Here is a 25,147-nt window from a genome sequence, read left to right as displayed (position 1 = left end):
GCCGACTGAGCTGCTTATGTGGTTGCTCCCTAACCCACTGCATTCACAGTCAGCTTGGCTAGTGTAAGCTGGAGATCTTTGCTCATCTGGTTTGCTTTGACTGATATGACTAGGGAGAGTTTCTGCTGATGACTTAGTTAATAGAGGCAAACGAAATGTCTTGCTGTAAACCTCTTGATTATACCCAGCATGACTGAATGCTTTATTCATACTGTATTGACCGCCTRAAGGGATTACTCTGCTTTTTGCTTTTCTTGGCCTTAAGCTACTGCTAGTTAGCTTCTGCAAAAGGCTACAGAGGAGGTACTGTTGCTAGTCGTACGCTAGCCTATTTTCATTGTCCTGTAGACAGGATCACATAAAAGCAAGATTTCATTTCACCTGCCACTCACAAATGTGTGTAAGGTAACTGCTGTGGTTGTTTCTGGGGGAACAGCAAGTTGTATGAGCTGTTTCTTTGCCATCATCAGTGCCAGGGTACTGTTAAACAACAAAGAGGTTCTATTTTGCTTGGCAAGGAAGCAGAATGGCTCATGGGTGCTTCATTTTTTTTTCCCCCAAAGGGAAGAAAATACTCTTGAGTTCCTGTTTTAGGGTTGTTGGCCTTTATATAGTATTCATACCCTTGCAATTTATCTTCAGTTAATATAACAAAAAAGTTAAGCAAATAACCTTTGTTTTGATTCTTTGAATGATTCACATCCCGCTTTGTGGCTGCTTTGTTCAAAAATAAGGAGTGGGTGGGGGAGAAAAAGAGTATATCCTAAGTACAAAGGGAGAAGATAAAAGCATCCGCCCATTTCTGTACCTTCTACGTAATATCGCCATAGTAACAAAGAAATGAATGTAGCTGTTCATCACAGGCTGCTCAGGTAAAGCAGACACTATTCTTATTCAAAGGAATATTAGCAAAATATAGATTTTTAGGGCATCAATAATGAATTAAGAAGAAATGATCTCCCTGATATGGTACATTTTATAAGCTAATGATGAAGTGCCACTTTGCATGAAGAGAGGGCAATTAAGGCATTTAGCAAACATTTATAATGCTGTAAATCACAGCATTTTATCTTCCACACAAAGCCATGCTGAGCTGCAAAGTGCAGTCACAGATAATATATTCTGACATTAAATTTACATGAGACCAATATCTCTCTCTTTTCTTCTAATATAATTCTATAATGACAGTTGGTTGTAGCTATTGCCAAATATTTGTATTGCAGTATTGACTAGATATGTTTTAATCCAGATAAACATCCAAGTAGGTAAAGTATTGGTTTATTTAGGATTGCACAACGATCCTGATGCTATCTTTTTAACTCCTAAACCACCTCCAGAGGGAATGAAAGTGTATTCCAAGTGTGTGCTTCAGATTTAAATATATATATATATATATATATAATGTATGTATTCCAGTGAAAAAAGAAATAGTTCAATTATTCTCAAGAGTGAGACTAGCAAAGAACAAAAGAAGTGCATCCATTTCAGTACACAAGTATAGTATCTCCTTGCTCTGGAACAAAAGCTTGACATTTAACTTGTTGCTTTTCTGTGTCCAGCATCAGCCTTTTTTGCTCTTTTGAGGAAAATACACATCTGTATTTGACCAACTGATACATTAAAAAGAATATCTGTTACTTTGCACACATTCTTAAAGGCTTTATTAATTAGAAAGTTTTTCTAAAAGCTTTTTCTTTCTGCTTAAATGTATTTATAATGAGGACTTGAAGGAGTTGATCAGGACTTTGCTAGTTGCTGCAGCTGCCTCCTGGGACAAGGAGGTAGGAAATAGCAGCATGAGCAGCCATTCCTAAACCCTTAGTACCCTTTCTGCCAGCCTCTGAACACAACAAGAACCAGAACTGAAGGTAACTGATCTGGGGAAAGAAGTGTGCCAAGATACCTGAGAGGATGTTACAGATTCAAGATAGAGCTATGCTGGAGGAACTGAAAGACTCAGCCAGGAAGATCGATAGCTGGAAACTGCAGCTATTGGAGCCAGCAGAATTGGGAACTGAATTTAGAGTCCCTCAGAGATCCTGTTGGCAAAAGTCTGTGAAACCCAGAAGTAAATTGTGTCTCAGCCCCTCCAGTGTCTGACAAACTGAAACTGCCAACAGAGTCATTTGCTTCACTCAGGTCTATGTTGGCTGCCAGACAGTGCTGCTCCTTTTGACAGCTAGTATGGAAGGCAGTGTAATGCCATACAACATATTTTTTTGAGAAGAGGGGAAGAAGGCTGGCATTCACTTTTTTATTTTTGAAAGGAACAACCTAGGAAGTTAAACACACATGCACACACACCCACCTCAATTGTGAAGTCAAGTGCACAACAGTTGTTAAGTAATTAATCCATCTCTTCTAGTCATGTATTCATATACTTTTTGTTTGTGTGATCTCAGCTTCACTTACTGTTTAGGACCTGTTCTTCATTGCACAGCTGTTACATTCCTGGGAATCTGTTGTGCCCCACTATGATATTTTTTACAAGTTCCCTGCACTGATGACTGAAAACTTCTAAAAATCATCTGAATATGCAAACCATTTGGTGATGTGGATGTGTTCTAACACTGTTAAATTTAAGGTGCCTATTAGAGTTACTGTATGTCAGGGAAGAGTTTCTTTGGTGTTGCTGGCAAACCTAAGCTTTTGCTTCTTGAGCATGCTAATAGGGTCTTTCTTGCATTTCGTCTGCTGAGGAATCTGTATGTGTGAGGGGAACAAATAAAGATCATGTGACCCAGTCTCTTTTAACAGTTTGAACAGTTGCCTAAAGGGTATTTTATTGCTTGTCCGTGAGTAGTAAACAGTTTTTCTGTGAAACTGCAGTGTATCATGGAGCCCCAGTTTCAAAAAACAACTCTTAAATTTTCAGGGGCAGCTTTGTGTATGTGGAAAACTGCATGTTCATGTGGAGGAAAGAAAGTAGGGTTTGGAAGAGCCAACCCTTTTACTTACWGGGGAAATCTGTGAATTACTGTTTCTCATCAAATTACTATAATTAAAAGAGAGGTTACACAGTTTTAGAAGCAAATGAAAAGCAGGACTCCTCTTCCTGGTTCATATATTAGTGTTACAGCCTCATGTGCATGCTCTTCTCCTGGTGTAATAAATTCAACTCAGAGAAGTAAAATACTCTCTGTCTAGTCAACAGCCTGGTTGTTGCATTGTCTCCTGGAGGGTAAAGGAACTTCATGCAGAGGAACATATGACTACTAGCCTGCTGCATAAAGCTTGCCAGTTTGAAGGATAGTTTTCAGTATTAGAGCGATGACAGAAAAATGTCTCTATTTATGAGGGAACCTAGCCTCACAGAGATGGCTAAATCAGGGTTTGTAGTGAAACTTGTGAGTGTAGATTTAAGAAATATTCATCTTGGGTACTTTCTGCTTGTTACTTTAGGATTTTCTTTTTAATCTCTGCAGCCAGGTGTGGAAAATGTCCTTGCACTGGTGATGGGAGCGTATCTTCAGAACTGGAGCCCCAGGCTCTGTTGAACACTGTTGATATGAGTTTTGGTGTCTGACTTGGACTTGTGAGTTCCAGTCTGTGTGCTGAATGCCTGAAACTACATGAGTTAATGCCAAGTGTTGCTACACTTCAGCACACACCTCTTTGGACTTCTGTGGATTCAGGCCCAAGCGGTAATTTGTGTGCTCTGCTTCAGGTGGTTTTTGCACAACAGAAATCTGTGTTTAATCTTCTTGCATTTGCAAAGTGATAAAGTACTGAGGTTAAGACTATAAAGTGTACTTTCTATGGCATTTAAATTCTTTAGAAAAGTAGTCACTRCATTGTCTAACACAATGGGAGAAATGAAGCAATATTGACATGGGGTGGTATTGGTTTGTGTGAATTCAGGACAGTATTTTATATACAGTAGGCAATAATTCAACACGTGACTAATCAAGTAAGAGTGTTAGCACACCAATGAGCCAAGGCACGCTTGTGTTTAACAGTACATTTGCAATGACTTCACAGCAATTGCATTTACCACGGGTAAAATCTGGGTTGCATAAAGGAAGGATGGGTACACCAACACATGTACATGATTATTCATCTGCTGAACTTTTTCTGTTTTTCCTGGTGTACACACTGGATGCTGCACAGTACAATTCACTTTTGTGTGATGTCTTTCTCAGATTGCTTGTATTATTTCCTTTCCTTCCTTCACAAGCAGCCATTGATTTGTTGCTCATCTATCTTGAGACTGAATTCCACTCAGAAGGTGCTGAAAGAGGCATGGAAACTTCCAGTAAAAATAACAATACTGCCTACAAAGTCTTAAGCATTACAGCTGGAGGATTGAGTTGCGCAAACTTAAGGAATCCTAGGTTTGTCTTGTTCCAAAGTTTTCAAATGGGGGTTTAATCGCCTCTTTGTTTTGCTTTCTACACTTCTGCCGCACTGTGAATCTTCAAGTCCCTTTCGTATGGATCAGGAATAAACTCCGAAGCTGTATTCATAGCAGTAGGTAGATAGCCACAGACTCCTAACAGACCCTCTTCATCTAGGCTTATCTATACATCTGCTCCACTAATAACGCCCAGTGTAGACAACAGGCATGAACTCTGCTCCTGGAAGCTTGCAGATTCATTCAGAATGGTGCTGCTGGGAGCCTCTGCGGGTATGAAGGTGCAAATGGGATGTCATCAGGGAATTGCTGCAGGGTGGAGGTAGGGAAAATGGAAAAAATAAGGGTGACATGAGGAAGGGTAGGCAGGTGCTTAGAGACATGGCACAACTGATTCTATGATTCTACGAACAGAATGAAATTGTCCATGCCTCAGTCCCTGACAGCGTTGTACCGTTTCTCTCCCATGAATCTTGTACTGTCTCACAGTTCTCAGCAGAGTGGTCTTGCCTTTCTGGGGAGGGGACCCACACCATCCATCAGCCTCTTCCTCCCTGAGGCAGGAGGTCCCTGTGTCATTCAGTGTTAACTCRGTCTGGAAGTGTAGTCATCAGCATCTGTAGTGTAAGCGATGCTTATTCCACGCACTGCTTTTCACAGGAACTGTAAATGTTTGCTTCACTACACTGATCAAAATCAAGTGCTGGATTTTAAAATCAGATGAAAGCAGGCATGCAGGGAATCATTGCCACTGATTTTAAACCTAGCTCTTTAACCCTCTGCTTTTAACTTTCTTCATGACGTTGATAGCACTTCGGTGTATTTTTAAGCTCCAGGCAGTGTTCCTGCCTAAACTTGGGGACTGCAGGATGTGAGTTGCTGTGCCAAGGCCATCTTCTACTCTCCTCAACTTAATAGGTGCCTGCAAATCTTTCCACAGAGTGGAAACAGCCAGGATTATGCGTGTTTGCTTGCGTCCTTGGTAGCAAAGAATTACTTACAATGCAAGCGGGATTATTCCCACTGTGAGCAATGTGCCTATTGAGCAGTACTTTGGTGTTTAGCCAAGCAGATGGATTTAATAAATAAGCAGGAGGAGAAAGTAGTGGAGCTTTTTGTTTGTTTTTTAATCAAACCAAAAAGTTATTCTTTAGTTGTCAGTCACTTTTATTTTACTATCTTTTATTTGTTGCCCTGTCTGCACCATTTGTGTAGCTTCTCATTGGATACACTGTATCAGTCAGTAATCACCCACTTTCAACATCAGTTCTCTGCCATTTTTGGATTTCATAGCAACAAATTGTACCAGTGAAACAGAGAGAAGTTAAGTTGCCCTAGAAATGCCTTCAACAATGCCGAGTATTTCTGTGAGATGATAACTATTTTCTGTGTAGACAAACACAAACAGAAAAGGTGTGTTCAGACTGAATCTCAAATAGCACCTGCTAGGGCAGGTGAATGTACTTGTTCATGACTGACTTGTGTTTCCTCTTGGGCGCTGGTTTGGGAGCATCTCCGAAGCACTGTCATGGAAGCTATGCCTCTTATAATTTGCTTTATTATGGTGTTTGCTTTCTGTTCTGGGATGAGAGGATTGCTTTCTAAAGGGTTTGTTTCCTGGAAAGACTTCAAGAAATTTGTAAGCCTTGGAAAGTATCAGATTTAGCTAGAGCTAGATGCTGAACAGTCAGTAGTTTAAAATAAACAAAACAAACAAACAAAAAAGAACATGTCACACAGAATTCACTGAATTGCATCAAATGTTCTTTTATCTGGTATGTTAGTTCCCCAAGCCAGAGCTGAGATCACAGGTTAGTCCAGGACAGAAAGCTATCTTGTTTTGCACTCATGCTATTAAATGACCTGTGCCAGCCTAGATCTCAAAGATCAGAGCATGTCAGGCTCTTGTCTCGTACCTGAGTTTTGTGCTTGTCGGGAATGCTTTCCGTTTTCTGAAACTTAGAGAAACTCTGACAGAAACTACTTCAGCTAGGTAGTACAACTTTATCAGTGTAATGTGTTGTACAGTTTGGGGGCAAAATGCATGTATTTATGTATCTCAGTTCTGTATTTATACTTTTTATGTGTATACTGTTATTTTGATTTTGTTGCTCTTCTGACATATACTTCTTTGTAAGATGCTAATGGTCTGTAATCAAGTCTAACTTTAGTGAGACTTAGATGAAACAGTTTTAAAAGCTCGTATTTTGACTTTTGTCTGTCCTCTAAACAATGCTTTGATTCCTTGATATTCAATAAAATTCTAGACTTTTTTTTTTTTTTTTTTAAAAAGCACAACACTCATACACTCATCTAAATAACATAGTTCACTTCTCCTTTGTATCAAAACTTTGGGCAAGCCTTCCGGACATGTGAGCAACCAGCGCTGCTTTTACTGCTGTAGGATATCCCTCTGTATGAGCTAGAGGTACCTCAGTTGCCTATATCCCATAGGTCTCATCTGCGCAGCGTGGTCCTACCTCCCAGTTCTATCTGCATCCCTGGTGTGCTTGTCTCTGAAATACTAGCGTATCACACATGGCACAGGATGCCTTGCATTTCAGCAAGATTTAGATTGTGTAGGAGGAAATCTTTGTGGTTTGCTGGTGCTGCTTGCAGGATTTGGGCTCTGTTCTGTACAGCAGAGGAGTGTCAGCTGCAAATGTTAACTTGTTAATAAGGTCAAGTACAACTCAAACTCCAATTTAACAGAGATGCCTGAAAACTAGAAACAAGCTGTTGGTTTTTAAAGTATATGTAGCATGGAAAAAATCGTTAAAGGCCAACTGCATTCTAGCTTCATTCTGGTTGTTTACTGAAGTTAGCCCTGAGTTTTATACCTAGGAGTACCAACCCAAGCGTTCACACTGAGCTTGGTCACTAAAAGCCTTAGATACAAAGTGTTCACACTAATCCTTTAGAGATTGAAATAGTTTTTTATCCTATGTTGTTGCTTCATAGTTGCAAAATGGAAAGTATTTATGAAGTAACTTATATGCTCAAACAGATGCATAAATTGTATGTGTTTTATCAAAATTCTTAGCTATGTGGCACATGTTTGCTGGCACWGAACGTTGAACCACTGAAAGAATGTCAGGACTGTATGGCCCCTCTTTTTTGACACATATTTCTCTGTCCAGAATAACCATAAGAAGAATGAGATTATCAAAGATGACAAAAGGAAAAAGAGAAACAACAAATCAGCATTTAGTGAGGAAGATAAAGAAGGTATGATGAAACAAGCCTTGCTGGACCAGGTAATGCCACTATAGCAGGTTATCAGATAACTGAAATTGCTAGATTTAAGGATTTCTAAGTAAGTACCAAGGAAAAAGCTCTGTTGTATGAGGGCAGGAACTCCCTGTTTTGTACCTAGGTGCCAAGATAATTTCTGTGTTGGTGGAGTTTCAAAGTCATTCCTTGGTTTAGCTGATAAAGAGTACTGATTCTGATATCAGTTGTAGTTGTTTTACCTATATCTTTAATTCATTCATTTACTTTTATTCTATTTTTATCTCTGGGTGAGCAAGAGGAAGAAAAAATGGACCAAATAGCCTAATGCTGAAGACAATCTTCAAAAAACCTGTTGTACGCACATATTAAGGCTAGGGGAAAGGAGATGAGGTTTTTAGGTCTAGTATTGTGGTGTTACCGTGCTGCAGCACTCAATGTTTCCAAGAGCTTGCAGATGATAATCTCCAGAGGAAGGCCAGCAGAGAGCTATGTGGCTATTTTGAGTTTAGAATATTTACCTGTGTGATAAACAATGACTGACCTTGATTAATGTAAGCATTAAAGGAAAGGTATTCATCAATACTTATTTACATAATGACGCATGCAAATATGTGGTATGACAAAAACTTATTTTTTTTTAATTCATTTTTTTCCCTTTTGCATTTGATGTTATGGGATATTCTCTCATTATCTGCTTCTAATGGTTAATGCCTTCCTCTAGTGTTTCCTCCAGCAGAGTGGAATGGTAAATCAGAAGCTGACTTTCTTGGGTCTCAGCTCAAATTTTGATGATGGCTAAAAGCCTTGCCTTTACCTCAAGTACCGTCATGAACTTTGCATGCTAGTGGCATGCAGTAGCATGGCAGCTGTGATTTTGGAGTGCCAGAGGTTGTAACTGTACATGGTTGAAAATACACTTTTCATTTGGCTAAAAGTTCAAATGTATTTTTCTTCAGAAAGCTAAATACTATCACTTTTCTTTGTTGGACTACTGTATCTCTGACTGCACATTGCTATTTAGCATAGAAGGTAGCTGAAATCACATCTCTACATCTTCTCTGGGAATGTGTGACATATGAGAGCATATATAAAGGCTATTAACAATCCAGACTCCAAAGTGGGCTTTAAGGCGTGCAGGTATCAGAAGCTCAAAGGAGGGAAGTTCTGTTGCAGTAGTTATATTCCCTGTGAGTGGGTAGGTGGGCAAGCACCCACTGTTACTAAATGAAAGCCTAATCAATGTTGCCATCTGCTGGAGGATTGTCATAGTACTTGACAGTTGTGTACGGCTGAAAAATGCTATTTTCAGAGGAGATTTATATTCTTTAGTTTGAATATACACAGATAGCTGTGCACAAGCCAGCAGTGTATTGCCACCTAATAAAGAAAAGTCTCCTGCCTAAACTTTTTCTAGCTGAGTTTAAAGAGAAGATGCTCACAGAAGGTGGAGAAGAAAATGAAGCTCATAGACTAAACCTGTTGGTACATCCCCCTTTCCCCAGGGGGAAAAAAAAGTCATTATGGAAATTATCTTCAAGCAGTTACTGCTAATCTGTACCATCTTTGTGTTTCATTGTGAAGTATTCTGTATGAGTTATTATTGCTTGTATTCCCCCTAATCTGTGCCCAAAATATTCAGAAATCTTGATTTTCCCATTTAGCCAAAGAGTAGTTACTTAAATGAAAGCATTAGTATTTATCTGCTCCTAAGAAACCCATAACACCAAAGAAAAGGAATACTCTATCTTCTTTGATATATTAACTGTTTCTTGTATTTTATACAGATAAATTTCCTAGGTATAACACAGAATGGCATTTCTATTTGTCTCTTTAAARCTACTATAAAACGAGTATGTGAAATGACTGTTCAAAGGGTTTCTATAATTGAAAACAGTTTCAACTTGCTGAATGACTTGAACTACTTCAGCCTTCTGTTTCAGAATCTTTTATCTATCCAGGATGTGTATGTCTATAGTCTATATCTCAGTAAAAGATGGAAAATATATATRTCTATTTAACAACTCCCCCCCACAAATTTGTTCATAAGAGATACATTTTTTTTCCAGCATCACCTTGAAATGTATAAGGATCTCTGCAGATGGAGAAATGCCATGTATGTCCATTATCGGGACTTGCTGAATAAGAAAATTCAAAAGCAGAGAATTCAGATTCAAATGTCTGATCGTAAGCTCAAGCAAAATCTTGAACAGCAAAGAAGAAAAAAGGTATGAAGTTGTTTGAGGGACATGAGGATGCTGGGAGATGGAGTGACATAGCACGAAGGTTGTAGCCAATATTTATTACTGTTAATAAAACTGGAATGTTCATGGGAGGTTCCATGTCCTTGCTATTACTGGAAATCAATGTATTTTTCAAGGTAGGGAATTTTGTTGGAAAGTCAGTTTGCTGCAAGAAGCAAAATGCCCAAAAAGACTGAGAAATCCCATTAAGAGACAATTTGAAAGCAGATGTCAAAAAACTGCCTTTGTAGAGTCATTAGTAATTAAGCAGAGCTGATGTGGTCAAGCTGTGTGCTTTCTTCACCAGAACAGAGCAATGACACTTGTGTTCCTGAAAGATTTTCTCTGAACTGTGTCACTGTGCATTACCTTTTGAAAGAATTGCATAACAAGACAGTGGTGGAGTCATATCCAGTAGCAACTCTAAAAGGAGAACAAACGAAACATTTTTTTTTACCTTGTCTTCTGATGACTGAACACTAAGTATTAAAGATTCATTTGTATCTCTCAAAATTTCTATCTGTTCTTACAATGTCTTTGTGCTGCAAGGAAAAAAAAAAAGATGACCTCTTCCCTTCCTCCACTTCAATGGAGGCGTGACATTTTTTGAATTAGTGGAAGAAATTTTGTTTTCAGAAATGCTTTACTTATGTCTTCCTTTGAAAGCTTTTGTTCCAATTTAAAGATTTTGCAGATGCAGTCTGTTCAAACACACACTTCAGACATTGCTACCTGTAATGCACATTTTTTGGGTGCTGGAAAGGGCTTTCTATCTTCAGTTCAGCAAAAATGGACAGATCAGTATTGGAGGCCTAAATTATTTAGACACAACTTCAGCATAGATGCATACATGTGTTAGCAATTCATGCATAACAGTAAAAACTAAGCAGATTTAAAAGCATAATAAGTGATTGTGTACAACAAAAAACACTGCACAGTAAAAATAAGACAAATGAGATAAAAGGGAAGGAAGGCAGTTTTGTAACAGTAAGTACAATAATAAGTAACCTTTTCCCCTGCAAAGATAGATGCAAAGAAGTGAAGTGTGTGAGATGATAAAACCACTTCTCTAGTTATCACACGGTTATTGAAAATATAACCTACTAAGGGAAAGAAATGTGGATGTGTTTCCTTTTCTTGCTTTAATATAATAGACAAATACATTCTGAAATATATATATGTAGTAAAACAGGATCTTTCAGTAGCAGACAGAATTAAACTGCTGTGCCTAGAACCCACAGATAACCCAACAAACTCCAAACAGATTTTATAGCTCACAATTCACCAAATGCCAATTGTGGAAATCTGCTTCCTGTCTGTCACTCAAGTTGCTAACAGTGATATCCTTTTATGGACTCTGTTTCCTTAGTAGTTGCTCCTTTTTCCCTCAGGAGAGGAGAAAGCCCTCGAATTTTCACTGTTAAGCATGTCCTCTTTGCCATAAGCACTGGGGAACAATCCTGCCTTGAGTGAATAGCACAATTATTTCAGGAGTCTTCTAGTCAAATTTTAAATTCCAGTGGAAATCAATATCTAAATGTTAGATTTTTATACATATACATATATATATATAGCTTAGTAACTTAGATCTGTCAGTTTGGCTGTATAATAGCCTTATTATATGTTAAGAATTCTCACATTGTATATAGGAAGGCTTACTTCTGCAGATATTATTTAGTATAGATCTATAGATAAGAATTTTAACACATGCTGTCTGGGATTGTTATTGCCTAGCTTATGATTCTGTGTTTACAAAATCTTGTTAAGCTGCCTCACTGGCAGAAATATAGTTAGTTTTCACAACATTTATAAACTCAAATTCTTTAGAGCAGTCATCTGAGTGATATTTTAGCCTGCAGGCAGAAACAGCTGCCTTCCTTTCCTGTTATTTGCTGCTGCTTATGTCAGCTCTTGGATTTTGCAGTAATTTCCCCTTAGCAAAGGTTTCTCTTTGGTATCCTCATCTCTTCACACCAGTTATTCCACTTGCAGGGTCTGTGAAGACACGAATGTGTTGGCTTCTGGAATAGATGCCACAAATCAGTCTAGCACTTCTTTCTAATTTTAATGGAGATGAGCTACTAGTTGTAATTTCTTRAATCTCTCAGTTAGGATGTAGGGAGACCATAAATCTTAAAGTAACAAACATTCTCAAATCCCTTGCTTTGAAGTGAATAGGAGCTCCTGGGTAATCAGCACTTTTGGGAAACAAGCCGCTTAACTAGGTGTCCGAAGCCATTACACCTATTTTTTTGGAAAACTTTGGCCACAGTGTTTAAGGAAACCTGCAACAAAAAAGTTTGAGTAGTGTGAGCAGCAGCTTCTCTGAAAAGCRTCAGACAAAGCCTATGGATAATATAGAGTTCAAACTCAGCACTCCTGTAGCAGTTGGCTTTGTTTCATTGATATTGTTAGATTTGGGGTTTTATTGTATTTATGATTGTTAGATTTGGCTTGGTGGTAGGGATGTTGGGGTTTTGTTTTTTTCAACTTTCTATGGAAAAAAATCAGGAAAAGTCTAAAACAGGTGTAAGATACTTATATGTTTATTTTCAATTGTCCTCCATCAGGGCTTTACATTCCATTCCTTATGTTTTTCCCCTCCTATTTTCACTTCTCTCATGTGGAAGTGGTGTATCAGGAAGCACATAATTGATCCCACSTTACAGCCAGGATTTGAGAATGGGATGGGGTGGGATATTCTAAGCAATTACTGTCACCCTGTACTAAAACACATTTCTTTAAAGTGTGTAAAATAATTATAAGTAGGCAGTATATTATTATATTCTTGTTTCCTCATTTGTGTCTTAATTGTGAAAATTCGGTTCATCTCCATAGATGCCACAGATGAATAGCAAATTGAATTGGTTATGCTGTGCACTTTTACCTGAACTGTAGACTTTGCCTTGGAGGACTAGTGCAGTTTTGGTAGATAAACTGTGTAAGCAATATACGGAAACACGGATGAGAAGTGGACTGACTCTTGGTCATTCCTTAGTGGTCAGTTAGGGAGGGAGGGGAAGAAATGCAATGAAAATATCGTGCTTATTATCTATTAATGGATAATATTGTGGTACCAATATTTATGTTTTTAACCTCAATATAAACTCTTCGGCCTTAGTCAGGCAGTTCTTGAAAGCTGACTCTTTCTGCAGCCAATATTCAGCAATGTGGCTTACTGGATTAATGAGACATGTGATAAGGAGTTACATTTTGATGGGATACCTGTGCCCTGGCCCTCAACACTTTGTAATTTCATTGTGAGGAGGTACTCATGTTTCATATTAGATGATTGTTCTGTCTCTCTCCCTGCAGTGAGTCTTGTGTGGATCCATAGGCACCAGAGCACTATAAAGAAGTAGTATGAGCTGAGCTACCCCAGCAGAGGATGCAAGGGGTGTTCCCTGCACTGGGAAGTATAATGTTTCACTATTTGTTGTGAATTTACACCATTAATTGTGTGTCAGGTCCTTTGTAGGTTGGAGTGCAAAGACCAGCAATGTGAGTCCCACTCCCCTGGATCCCACATGATCTGGACCTTCACTAGGTGGTGATGGTTGCTGGGTTTTTTGTTTGGTGATGGGTTCTCAGGGTTGTGCTCTGGGAGCCTGCAAGGCGAGTGGCTTTGCTGTGTCTGTGCTTCTCTTGATGTTAGAGGACGTTTGGGAACAACGTTTGTGAAGATAGTGTTACCTACTGTTTCAGTGCCAGCAATATGGAAGCTGTGGGCTACAGGATTATGTGGGCTTTTTTCATTTGTGTTTTTTTTTTTCTCAGTGATATTCTTAACAGCTCTTTGCAGAACTGAATGCAACAATGTGATGAACTTCAGTATTTCTTCCATGCTATGTTTTGTTGATTAGGAGGGTTTTAATCATGTAATTGCATGAATACCACAAGATCATGACTGATATTCTCTTTTTTTTTTCTTTTTTTCCCCTCCGTTCTGTCCTTTGTTTCTTTGGATGTCATTGCTTATGGTGGGATATGGTTTAAGATGCTTCCTGGCAGGAAGTAAATGCAAAAATCCAAGACTTCTAGATATAAACTCCTAATTCCATAATATTCTTACTTTAGTGTGTTAGCAAAAATTAAGTTCAAAATATCTACCTTGAATATTTTGGCAAATAAAAAAATCCAAGTATTTTGATAAACTACACTAATTTCAATTATAAATTCTTTCAAACAGATCTAATCTTCTCATAGACATCAACAGAACATTATTTTTAAGTCTACAAACATCATAGTTTTCTAAAAAATAAATTTCAAAACAAAAGAAATGCTGAAGTGAGAAGCCCCAGGGCTCTGAAGAACAGAAAATAAGAAGAAAAGAAACTAAAACAGATGCATGATGTATATTCTTTAAAATAATAAAAAGATCAACATAGCACTTGCAGCCAGAGTTATGGAATGCCTTTCTAGTGGAAATATTTGATTGTGTATCTGCTATAGAATTGAGAGATCGTTCTCACCTCCTTTCAGGGAAGGAAAGTATCTCTACTCAGGGCAGTCTTTGATACTTACAGACCTCAGGTTAAGCAAGCATTTGAAATGCTATCTATAATGAGACCTCTTATGTGGCACATTCCTAATTCAGACTCTTCTTGCGTTTTTTAGCCCTACTGCTTACTTAGTGATGCAAGCTGTCTATATCAGAAATACAGACACTAGAAACGGAGGCTATTTGTACTGAAGCTGTAAATTTCCATTTCCAGTTTACTGTTCTAATAGCTCCATGTCTTTAATTTCAAGACTATGAAGACTAGTAGTGTGTCTCAGTYTTCTCATGCTTTAGCCTTCTCTCACAGTTTTCAAGATGTCTGTTGCTGTTAGTATCTTGAAACAACACTAGTTCTGAGACAGGGAGGAACTGAAAAATTAGAAGAATGGCAGTCAGTGTGGGACAAGATAGGTGAAGTGCTCTCGCAGCTCAGCTCTCGYAGGCAAACCTTGCAACAGTTAACATCTATGGGGACTTAGTTACATCAGCAGCAAGAGGAGGACTAGGGAAAATGTGGGCCCACTACTGMATGGGGCAGGGGCCCTAGTGACAAAGGCTACAGAGAAGGCAGAATTACCAAATGCCTTCTTTGCTTCAGTCTTCACTGCTAAGGGCAGCCCTCAGTAATCCTACACCCTGGATGTGAGGGAGAAAGTCTGGAGAAAGGAAGACTTTCCTTTGGTTGAGGAGGAAAGGATTAGAGACCTTCTGGGCAGGCTAGACATCCACAAATCCATGGGCCCAGATGCACCCATGGGTACTGAGGGAGCTGGCTGATGTTATTGCTAAGCAGCTCTCCATCATCTCTGAAAGGTCCTGGAGAACTGGAGAGGTGCCTGAGGACTGGAAGGAAGGCAGCGTCACTCCAGTTTTTAAAAAGGGCAAGAAGGAAGACCCAGGCAACTATAGACCGGTCAGCCTCACCTCCATCCCTGGAAAGGTGATGGAACAGCTCATTCTGGATGTCATCTCCAGACATATGGAGGAAAAGAAGGTGATCAGGAGTAGCCAGCATGGATTCACCAAGGGGAGATCCTGCTTAACCAATCTGATAGCCTTCTCTGATGGCATGACTGGCTGGGTAGACAAGGGAAGAGCAGTGGACATTGAGTACCTTGACTTCAGCAAGACTTTTGACACTGTCTCCCATAACATCCTCTTAGGCAAGCTCAGGAAGTGTGGGTTAGACGAGTGGACAGCGAGGTGGATTGAGAACTGGCTGCAAGGTGGAGCTCAGAGGGTTGTCATCAGTGGTGTGGAGTCTAGTTGGAGGCCTGTGGCTAGCGGCTTCCCCCAGGGCTCAGTACTGGGGCCCATCCTGTTCAACTTTTTCATCAGTGACCTGGATGAGGGGACAGAGTGCCTCCTCAGTAAATTTGCTGATGATCCCAAGCTGGGAGGAGTGGCTGATACACCCGAGGGCTGTGCTGCCATTCAGAGAGACCTGGACAGGCTGGAGAGCTGGGCGGAGAGGAACCTCCTGAGGTTCAACAAGGGCAAGTGCAGAGTCCTGCCCCTAGGGAGMAATAACCCYRYRCACCAGTACAAGCTGGGGGCTGACCTTGTGGAGAGCAGCTCTGCAGAGAAGGACCTGGGAGTGCTGTTGGATGACAAGCTGACCATGAGCCAGCAATGTGCCCTTGTGGCCAAGAAAGCCAATGGTATCCTGGGGTGCACTGGGAAGACTGTTGCCAGCAGGTCAAGGGAGGTGATCCTGCCCCTCTACTCAGCCCTGGRGAGGCCTCATCTCGAGTACTGCGTCCATTTCTGGACTTCCCAGTACAAGAGAGACATGGAGCTACTGGAGAGAGTCCAGCGTAGGGCTATGAAGATGATTAGAGGACTGGAGCCGTTCCCTATGAGGAAYGGCTGTGAGAGCTGGGCCTGTTCAGCCTGGAGAAGAGAAGACTGAGGGGGGATCTTATCAATGTGGATAAGTACCTGAAGGGAGGGTGTCAAGGGGACGGGGACAAACTCTTTTCAGTTGCCCCGTGTGACAGGACAAGAGGCAATGGGCAGAAACAGAAGCACAGGCAGTTCCGCCTGAATGTGAGGGGGAATTTCTTCCCTGTGAGAGTGACGGAGCACTGGGACAGGTTGCTCAGAGGGGCTGTGGAGTCTCCTTCTCTGGAGATCTTCAGGGCCCGCCTGGACGCAACCCTGTCTACCATGCTCTATGTGGCCCTAGATGGTCTCCAGAGGTCCCTTCCAACCTTACTGATTCTATGATACTATGACATTTTAAAGCAAATGTATAGTTTGAATAGTTGCAATTTATTTTTCTGTTTGGATGTTAGCTTAAATGTTATTTCAAAAGTTAAATTGAACAAAAATCAGAGGAAAAAGAGAAACCCTCCTAACAGAAGCTGCTTTGATGGAATTTTTCTATTTTTAAATAATGAGAAAAGCTTTCACTTCTATCCTCTAGGTTTTAAAAATCTATAAATTGCATGAAGTATCTTATTCCCTGATAATACCTATCTTTTAAAATTAATAGTCTCTTTCCATAAACAACATGACATTTTTGCTCTTCATTTATCCACTAGCCTGACAAGACGAAAAATGCGTTTTTCTGACATAAGTGAAACCAACATTATTATTGTAAACCTAAATATCCCCAGAGCAAACAAGTTAAGCTGTTGTTGCCTTGCTTTTTGTTTGCATCATGCAAGCCACAGAAATCAGTTCATTTTCTTGTAACTCATAGTTGATGTGATTACACTGAGGAGGGCACTACTGTTGTCAGTACTGTTTCCAGATCCTTTAAGTCACTTCCTGTGGGCTGCTAAGGTTTGTCTTCACTGGTGAAAAAGATGTTGGTTGCCATGATCCAAAAACACAAATTTAAGTTCTCCTGAGGTACTATGAGGTGAATTTGCCAAGGCTAGTCTCCACGCTGACTTCAGCAGCTTCACCTCAGGGCAAAGTTATAGCRTCTCATCTTCACAGTGTGTTTTGTTTTTACCTTGTAGTGGCTGATACATGTTGTTTATGCTGAGAGAGATAGAATGTACTGAAAACAAGCCCTGAGCAGGCTGGTGAAGGAAGATAATCTTTTGCTGACTCGGGTTTCAGGCCTAACCAGAGGCAGCAGGCAAGACACAGGTTGGAGCTAGCAATGGTAAGGTGTCCTCCATGGCCCAGGTGAGCTTTCACAGATTTTCCTAATGCTGGAGCTGCTGCAGCCACTCTGATGTTGGGATCTYTGCTGCTGAAATCAAATTAGCTTGTGTTTGCCTGGAAATGCTGTACTTTCAGCTCTGTTTGCAGTGTTGATGTTGCGTAAAGACAATATGCTTTTCCTAATAGTTCAAATATCCCAGGCCCTTCCACAAAGCATACAGCCATTGGTCAAGTGGATTCAGTTAGGTCATGGTAAATAACTAAAGYGCTGTTCTTCCCTTGTGCTCTGTAACAGCTCTCCCACAAGTCCAGCTTTGAGCTAATCTCACTAAGGTCTGTATGAATGGTTGGCAARTTGTTGAATTAAACTTGACTTGACTTTGTACTGGCACACTAGTTTCGTAAGATTAAGGATGATGTTAGGCAAAGGGTAATACAGACTCTGCTGGTTTCRGAAGATACTGCTTGGAGCAGACATGGCAAGGTGGGTTTGGAGTGTTCTCTGAAAAACATCCAAAGTGATAGAGAACACCTCTGTGATTGCTGCAGGTGCATGTACTGTTCTGGTCCCACTGCCTCCAGTGCAGAATTCAACCAGTACTGTGCTTGTGGCTGKTTTGTATGTTACACCAGCATGTGTAAGCCTGTGCACGCAATCTGCGCTATTGGCTGAGCTCTAGGTTATGACTTGCCTTTGTTTAGATGTTACTCCGTCAGGCCTGCAGTGTGGATTTTTAGGTCATATAACTGGGAAACTCAAGTAGCTTTGCAGGAAGTACCAGCGATTACTTGCTGCCATTCTGTGAACGTGACCAGTCACACAATCACGGCATAGCCCAGCACTCTTGAGGTGCGGTGAGTGTGCCGTACAGTTACCTTCCTCTGTCTGCAAGCGAATCCGATGCCTGAAACTCGGAAAGGTCTCATACAGGTCTTCTCAGAGCCGGTGCTCCAGTGAAAGGCGGGTGAGAGACTTGCTGTCAGCACAGTGGTCACATGAGCAGGTAAGATTTAAAAAAGAACAACTTTGTGTAAATCACTGTGCTGTGATGGCTGCAGTCATGTACATGAGGAACGGTGTTTTTGAAGTAGTGCTAGGAGCATTGTTTCGGAATACACTTGATTACTTGTTTGAGAATTGTTTGAAGCCAATTACATGGGCACAGGGGCGTTTTGAATCATTCGCAACATGGTCATGAGACGTCTTTGGATGGTACTTTGACTCTGCTTTTTTCATCCTCTTGAGAAAAAGGTAAAGTGTATAAATGAAAGCCGCTTTGTAGAAAYGGCGGGGTTGGGGAGGGGAATCCCACACTGCCCAACTTTCAATATACTGAACTGCTTTGTAATTTCAGAACTGTATTAGTTTATTGGCTTTTGGGTTGAAAATAGAAAGGCCCCAGATTTTCTCCAAGCTAACATAGTAAAGATAACTAATGATTGATGATTGCCTAATTTTTGTTGGCTGATGAAATCAAATGGACCAACTACTGTCTGTACAGTCTTTAGCTGTCAAAAAAAAAGTCTTACCACTGAGAACCCTCCCAGACCTGAAGAAGATATTTGTGCATATTTTTAATAGCATCTGGCCACTTACATGCTGGACAATTTGACCAGGGTGGAAATACGAATAAATTCTCAAAAAATGTTATAAAAGGATTATGTCATTTAGATTTTTTTATCAACAACAATCTGTGATTTTATAAATTATATTAAAACAACAGAYAGTGTAATAATTAAATTTTGTGTCAACAGGCTAAGAACAAGCTTTATATTTTGAAGGATTTTTCTTTCAAGTTCAAATGGAAATCATTTGGGGGTATTCTGTTTTGTGGAGGTTTTTAAAGCAAAAATACCCTTTTTAGGGTTTGATGATGAAAACAGGATTATTTTGATCTATTTTTGTTGTATCAGAAATAAGRAAAAAGTTGAAATAGTGAAAAATAAAATTGCTTTGGTGGGGGGAGAAGATGTTTCCAYGTAAGACTTGTTTGAGTATGTGCTTAAATTAATTTTTTAATTGGAAGGGGTGGTTTGTTTGGTTTTAAGGGTAGCTGTAAGCTAGAATATATACACGGTGGAGATGAGCCTTACTACTACCTTTTTGCAGATGTGTTTTTTTTTWAAAAAAGCTAAAAGATTTAACTTTGAAACATCTTTGATATTTATAACTGAGTAATCTCTCTCTCAAAGATTTCCACAAGTTGTAGCAACCTGTTTAAATGCATACTATCAATTTCAGTGCTCTGTGGTTTTGATCCTAGGATTGTTTTCCAGACCTAGTAATTTTAAGTAGATTTGCAATTGAGTGACCTTGCTTTGTCTATAATGTTACCAGTAAGGAATGAAAGCTGCTAATAGTTACTCTGAAAGACCTGTCTTCTGTCTTGATCTTTTAATGATTATTTTAACTGACAAACATTCTAACAAAAATAATTGTTTAACTTTGTAAGAGTTTTTGGCTGAACTCGAAATTAAAAATATACAGTCCGATTCTCCCCCTGCATGAAAAGGAAGTAAATCTTCTGCTTAAGAAGGCTAGTATATCTGGTGCCACGTATCAGGTTGTCTCTACAGGTCCATGTTAAAGTAGAGTTGTAGGCTTATTAGCATCCTATTAATATGTGCATAAAATGTAGTCTGTGTCTGAGCCCAAATACACAAGCTGGGAAATCAAAGAGAAATCCTTCACACCTTTTGCTGGCTTCATCCTGAACTTTTATTTATCTTAAAACAACTTCCTTAAGAGAATTTCCTCTTCTAAAGGAAATGCTTTTCTCCATATTTAACAGGGGAATACTGCATTGGATTATTTTTGGAGCAACACAGTCACTGTTGGGGGAGAATCTTGACATTTAATTATGACATTTTATTTTATTTGTATAAAATTTCCGTCACTTAAAATACAGAACTATTTGGGACCTTCTTCTTTGAAGGCAAAGGTTAGGGGAGTGTTGTGGAGAGACTATTATCACTTGTATTTTATCGAAACTTTATAAATAAAAAAGGACTTCAAAGGCTGCACTTTTACTAGTTTTATTTATATAAACAATAGCAACACACTTGTTTCTGAGAACCTAGTGCTTTGTATATACTGGAAAATTACCTCTTAAGTTGGTTTAATACTGATTTAGATAATGCAGTGGAAAAATCTTATGTTTAGCATTCTTTCCAACTTAAAATGACTTATTTCTGTTTAGCCTATACTAGTAAGCAGTTAATTTAGACAGAATTATTAAGCTATTATTAAACTGAAATAAGAGGTTTGCACAAGTTTTGGGTTACACTTAAATTCAACACTGTATTTCAAAATTTTAATTGCTGAATTTAAGTGTTAACTAAAGTAGTGCAGCTTAACACTCAGATAGAGTCTGTGGCAGTTGTAGTCAYGTAGACTGAAGTCTAGTGCTATTAGCACTGTCCTTTTCCAAGGTAGATGATGAAGAGAAACTCTGTTAATTTTGTCAGATAGAAAAGAAAGATGCTTCCCAAGTAGTGTAATTATCATTTTATATTCACACTACATTTTGGAAATATAAATAGGTTTTTGTCAGCCTCAACACATTTCTGTCTGTTGTAATACTTTTTCCAWCATCAATTTTAAACCTTACTGTGTATTTTTTTTCTCTAGATGCCTGTGTACATGCTTGACTGCYGTAGCAGTTAGACTGCCTCTTGGCCACTATTATTTATTACACACCTGTGGTTTTATCGGAGTCCAGTGCCACTGSCTCTGGGAATTCCCTAACTGCTCTTGGTTCAAACTGTTTTGAAAAGCCAGATGTCGCTTCCATTTAGATGAATCATGAGAAATTGTGTCACTCTATGAACAGGGCAAAGGCGTAGTGTAACTGTTGTCAGAATTGTAATTGCATTTGGGAGGGCGTTTATTTAAAGCAAGCTGAGGCACAGGTGRGGAGGGAAGAGGATAGATCCATGCTTGTGCTGTTTTGCCTTGTGCCTAGAGAAACATTAAGTCTGTGTCATGCACTGTTGGGATTCTTTTTTTTWAAAAAATAGGAAATTTTATTGAAGTTTGAGGGTTGATGAGAATTTTTTGTGGTAACGGAAACTAAAGTGTGTGTTTTTAAAATCRGAACAGCTATTAATGTTGTCCAAACAAATCTTGTTTAACATTTCAAAAATTGTTTCTAATAGCTTTATGTTGTTCAAACCTCCTTAGAACCTATTTTGTAAGTTGTTTAGGATTTTTTAAGAAACATTTTGTCCTTCATTTTATTGACTTGTAACTGCCAGTGAAAGTGTCCCCTGAACTGCCTGCAGCCTGGTGTCTTCTCTTAACTGCACCACAGAAATGGTGGAAGCAGCCTCCAGGCAAGCTCTTCCCACGCTTGTGTGCCAATGGGTCTAGAAGCCTGTGGAAAATCACTGTATCCAATTACTAAGTTGTCATTCAGATTTGTAAAACTATGCTAATGCTTCTTTTTATGGGAGTTATTCACACATTATTGCTCTGGGGTTTCCCATCACTGTTTCCCGCTGTATGTTAATGTCAACTAAGTACATAGGTGACTAGAAAATACAGGCTCCCTCTGCCCAAGCCTGCTTATACAAAGTGTTCAGATTTCTGTAGTCTTGGGGCTGTGTCACTGGGGCCCTGAAGTCTAAAAAGAAACACCGACTTAAATTTTCTGTTCATCCACTATCTCARGCTTTTTAAAAGTGAGTATCTTCCACAGTGAATTGTATATATGGAGGTAAAGCTAACCAGAATAATCTGAAAATGAACTAAAAAAAATCATGATAAATATTTTTCTTCTGATCAAGATCTAGCTATATTGCAGACCACATTTGTAGAGATGTAGAGATCAGTTCAGTTCTTCTTTTGAAAAGGTTTGTATATGCCAAATTAAATGTTAATTGGACGGAGTGTCTGCATGCATATTGGGAACCACAGAGTGTTTTAGGTATGGCAGGGATAGAGAAGGAGCAAACAGTGGTGGAAAAGAGGATAAACACATTTAAATAAGTGGCCACAGTTACCAACAAAGAACTTTTGAATCATCTTCATCCGCTCGGTTTTATTTAGAAATACTTGAGATGATACATTAGAACACTTATGTAGCTAAAGCCTTTCAAGTTAAAATTACTCAATATCAGTGTTTCCTTCACCAGAAAACCCATTTTTGTAGTTCTTCAGAAATATTAAGATTCTTTTAGTGTGTAGAATTAATACCATCCTAGATGAGCAGACTAGACAGGTACAAAATGGTTACATTATTTGGCCAGTATGCTTTGGACTGAAAGTTCTGAGGACTTATTAACGCAGCAGGTGGTGGTGGCTCCATGGAGTAAGCCACAGAGGGTTCTGGTTCATTGCAAGAGCATTTTAGTTTGGATCAGCAGYGTACTTAAAGTGAACCTTCTGGTTGTTCCTGCTTGGCACTCCCCGGCTCACAGCACGGAGCAGGGGTGAGGCCAGACTTCAGGTGAAGGTGAGACTGAACTACAGGATATGCTTCAACTAGTGTGTACTGGTTGCTACTGAGTGTTCRGTCCATAGATCCAGATTAGAGGTAGCCTAAAGTGAAAATTCAGCATGGATGTTGGATTCTCAGCACTGATGCTTTTGCTTCTGCCGTACTGTGGTTCTTGCTCATGTAGCTGTGGCCACAGATGTGTACCCAGAATCTGCGAATTTCATTGCTTTTGAAGTGTCTGCAGTACATATTAGATGGTGTGAAGTACTTGATACATGGAGCTTTTTTATACTGATGGAGCCTGTAAAACTGTATTTAGGTCTTTAAAATATTTGGCTCAGACGTGTAATGATTTAATATGTGAGTAAATATTTGCTCATTTTTATCTCAATAGCTGTTTATTTCTAGCAAATAAAATAATACATAGACAGCAAGCCAGGTTGTGCCAGTCTATATTAAAATAATAATAATAATAAAAAAGTGTAGGAGTAAAGGACAGGCAAATTTGGAAAGTTTTCCTAATGTGCYTTTTTTCAGAAGAGCAAATTTCAGMGGCTCTTGAGGAGGAAGGAGGAAACTGAATTTTGTTAGCTATATAGACCTGAGTCTGTCTTTTCACCTAGAACTTGCTGACAGGAGCAGGGTTTTGTTCTAGCAGAATGCCTGACAATATCTGTTTCTCTGTTGATTGCAGTATTTTAGGAGAACCCCCACAAAGTTTGTCCCCTATGAAGAAAGCCATTTAAATATGTGCTTTAATGCTTCTTTAAGTTGACTGCTTTTCTGAACCTAGTCTTAAGGTTACTCTGTGTATGTATGTGTGCAAGAGGTTACGGAGTGGAAGCAAGTGGGCATATACAGTGTATATGCTTCTTGGTTCTGCTCATTGCCTGCAGATCCCCCGCCTTTTACTATCTGTGAGCTAGCATCACTGGAAACTAGACTGTGAAAATGTAATGTGTGCCCTGATCTCTGTAGTGTCTGTGTTTCTGTTTTACAGCCCTTTTATATCTCTCTAGCCTTCTCAGTACTTGAATTACTGGAAGGCAGCACTAAACTCCAGGATTAGATAGAGTGAAATGGTAATGAACTGACAAGGAAATGAAAGCTCTTTGCTCTTTCCTCAACCATTTTGATTTTTCAGTAAGATTATTAGCATTACAGGATTATAGTTGTAACATAGTTTGAAATACCGTGTAGGCTGGAGTTTCAGTTGTGATTGCAGTGCTACTTATCAACAGCTAAATAACTAAATATGGTGCCGACAGATATGTCTAAATCTTTTCAGCTGGCCACAGCAATGTAATKAAAGGCAAATCTCATGTCTATATTTTTACTTGGTTTGTGAGATCAGGCTCTGCTATTTTTTTAGATCTATATTTACTTTAAATCAGGTGATCATTTGGTCACATTGCTAACTAGTCTTCCCCTTTTTGCAAATAAGTAACATAGGAAGGGAAAGTTCTAATGGAGAAGACAGTAGGATATGAACATAGAAAAACAGTAAATGCACTGTGTGTCTCTTTCTCAGCTTGTTTGGATGGTTTAGTTTATTTTGGACTTGTGAAGCAGGACAGCAAGTGGGTGTTGTCTTTCCCATGAAGGGAGAAACTGTGCTAGTGACTGAAGATTGTGTGTTACTGGCACAAAAGCTGAATTTTTCGATTCCTTTGACAGTTAGCCCTGAAAAAATGCCAGGTGCGAATCTGAACAAAGCATTAAGTATCAACCATTATTTAAAGTAGATACTAGTGATTTAAAACTACTTGCAAATTAAGAGAGGTGGAAGACAATTGGTGTCCAGTTGATACACTGGATAGTTTTTTGTTGAGTTTTTTGTTTGGATGGAGAACACTGCATTTACTTACCTAGCATGAAGAGAAAGAAGTGATGCTATCTGCTTCAGTATTGCAAGAGATACATTGATAGTTATTGACAACAAAAGCCATTCTTCTTCTTTGAACGAATATTATGCTAAATCTAAATAGAAACCTYGCACTACTGAAGATCAACTGATGTGAAAAACTATACTGTGTCTGGTTGACATTGCGGTGTTGGAGCGAGAGATAAAGAAGTTCCTCCTGTGGATTGGTGCCTCAAGATGGTTCTTAAGGCTTCATCTTTGTGCTCTGGAGTGATAGTATGTTTGGGCCTTTTTCGTTCGGCCAGCACTGATGGATCTGTCCTTCCCTTGGTAACCTGCTGCCACAAAATCTCTCTCTATATATTTTTAATCTATCTCTGTCTCTGTGTC

General features: G+C 39.3%; 1 protein-coding gene across 1 annotated transcript in view; it reads left to right on the top strand.

Annotated features, from left to right (window-relative positions):
• Window positions 1-25,147, top strand: part of LOC146589839 (uncharacterized) — a 69,902-nt gene that overhangs the window by 2,664 nt on the left and 42,091 nt on the right. The window contains exons 3-4 of the mRNA XM_085315426.1: window positions 7,495-7,611; window positions 9,655-9,813. Coding sequence (XP_085171552.1) covers window positions 7,495-7,611; window positions 9,655-9,813 — 276 coding nt within the window. The remainder of the gene's footprint in view (window positions 1-7,494; window positions 7,612-9,654; window positions 9,814-25,147) is intronic.

This window comes from Rhea americana, unplaced genomic scaffold (genome assembly GCF_003343005.1).
Source record: "Rhea americana isolate MKP2758 unplaced genomic scaffold, rheAme1 scaffold_43, whole genome shotgun sequence".
Classification (NCBI taxonomy): Eukaryota; Metazoa; Chordata; class Aves; order Rheiformes; family Rheidae; genus Rhea; species Rhea americana.
The sequence above is the reverse complement of the archived record's forward strand: the minus strand, read 5'-3'. Positions and strand labels throughout refer to the sequence as shown.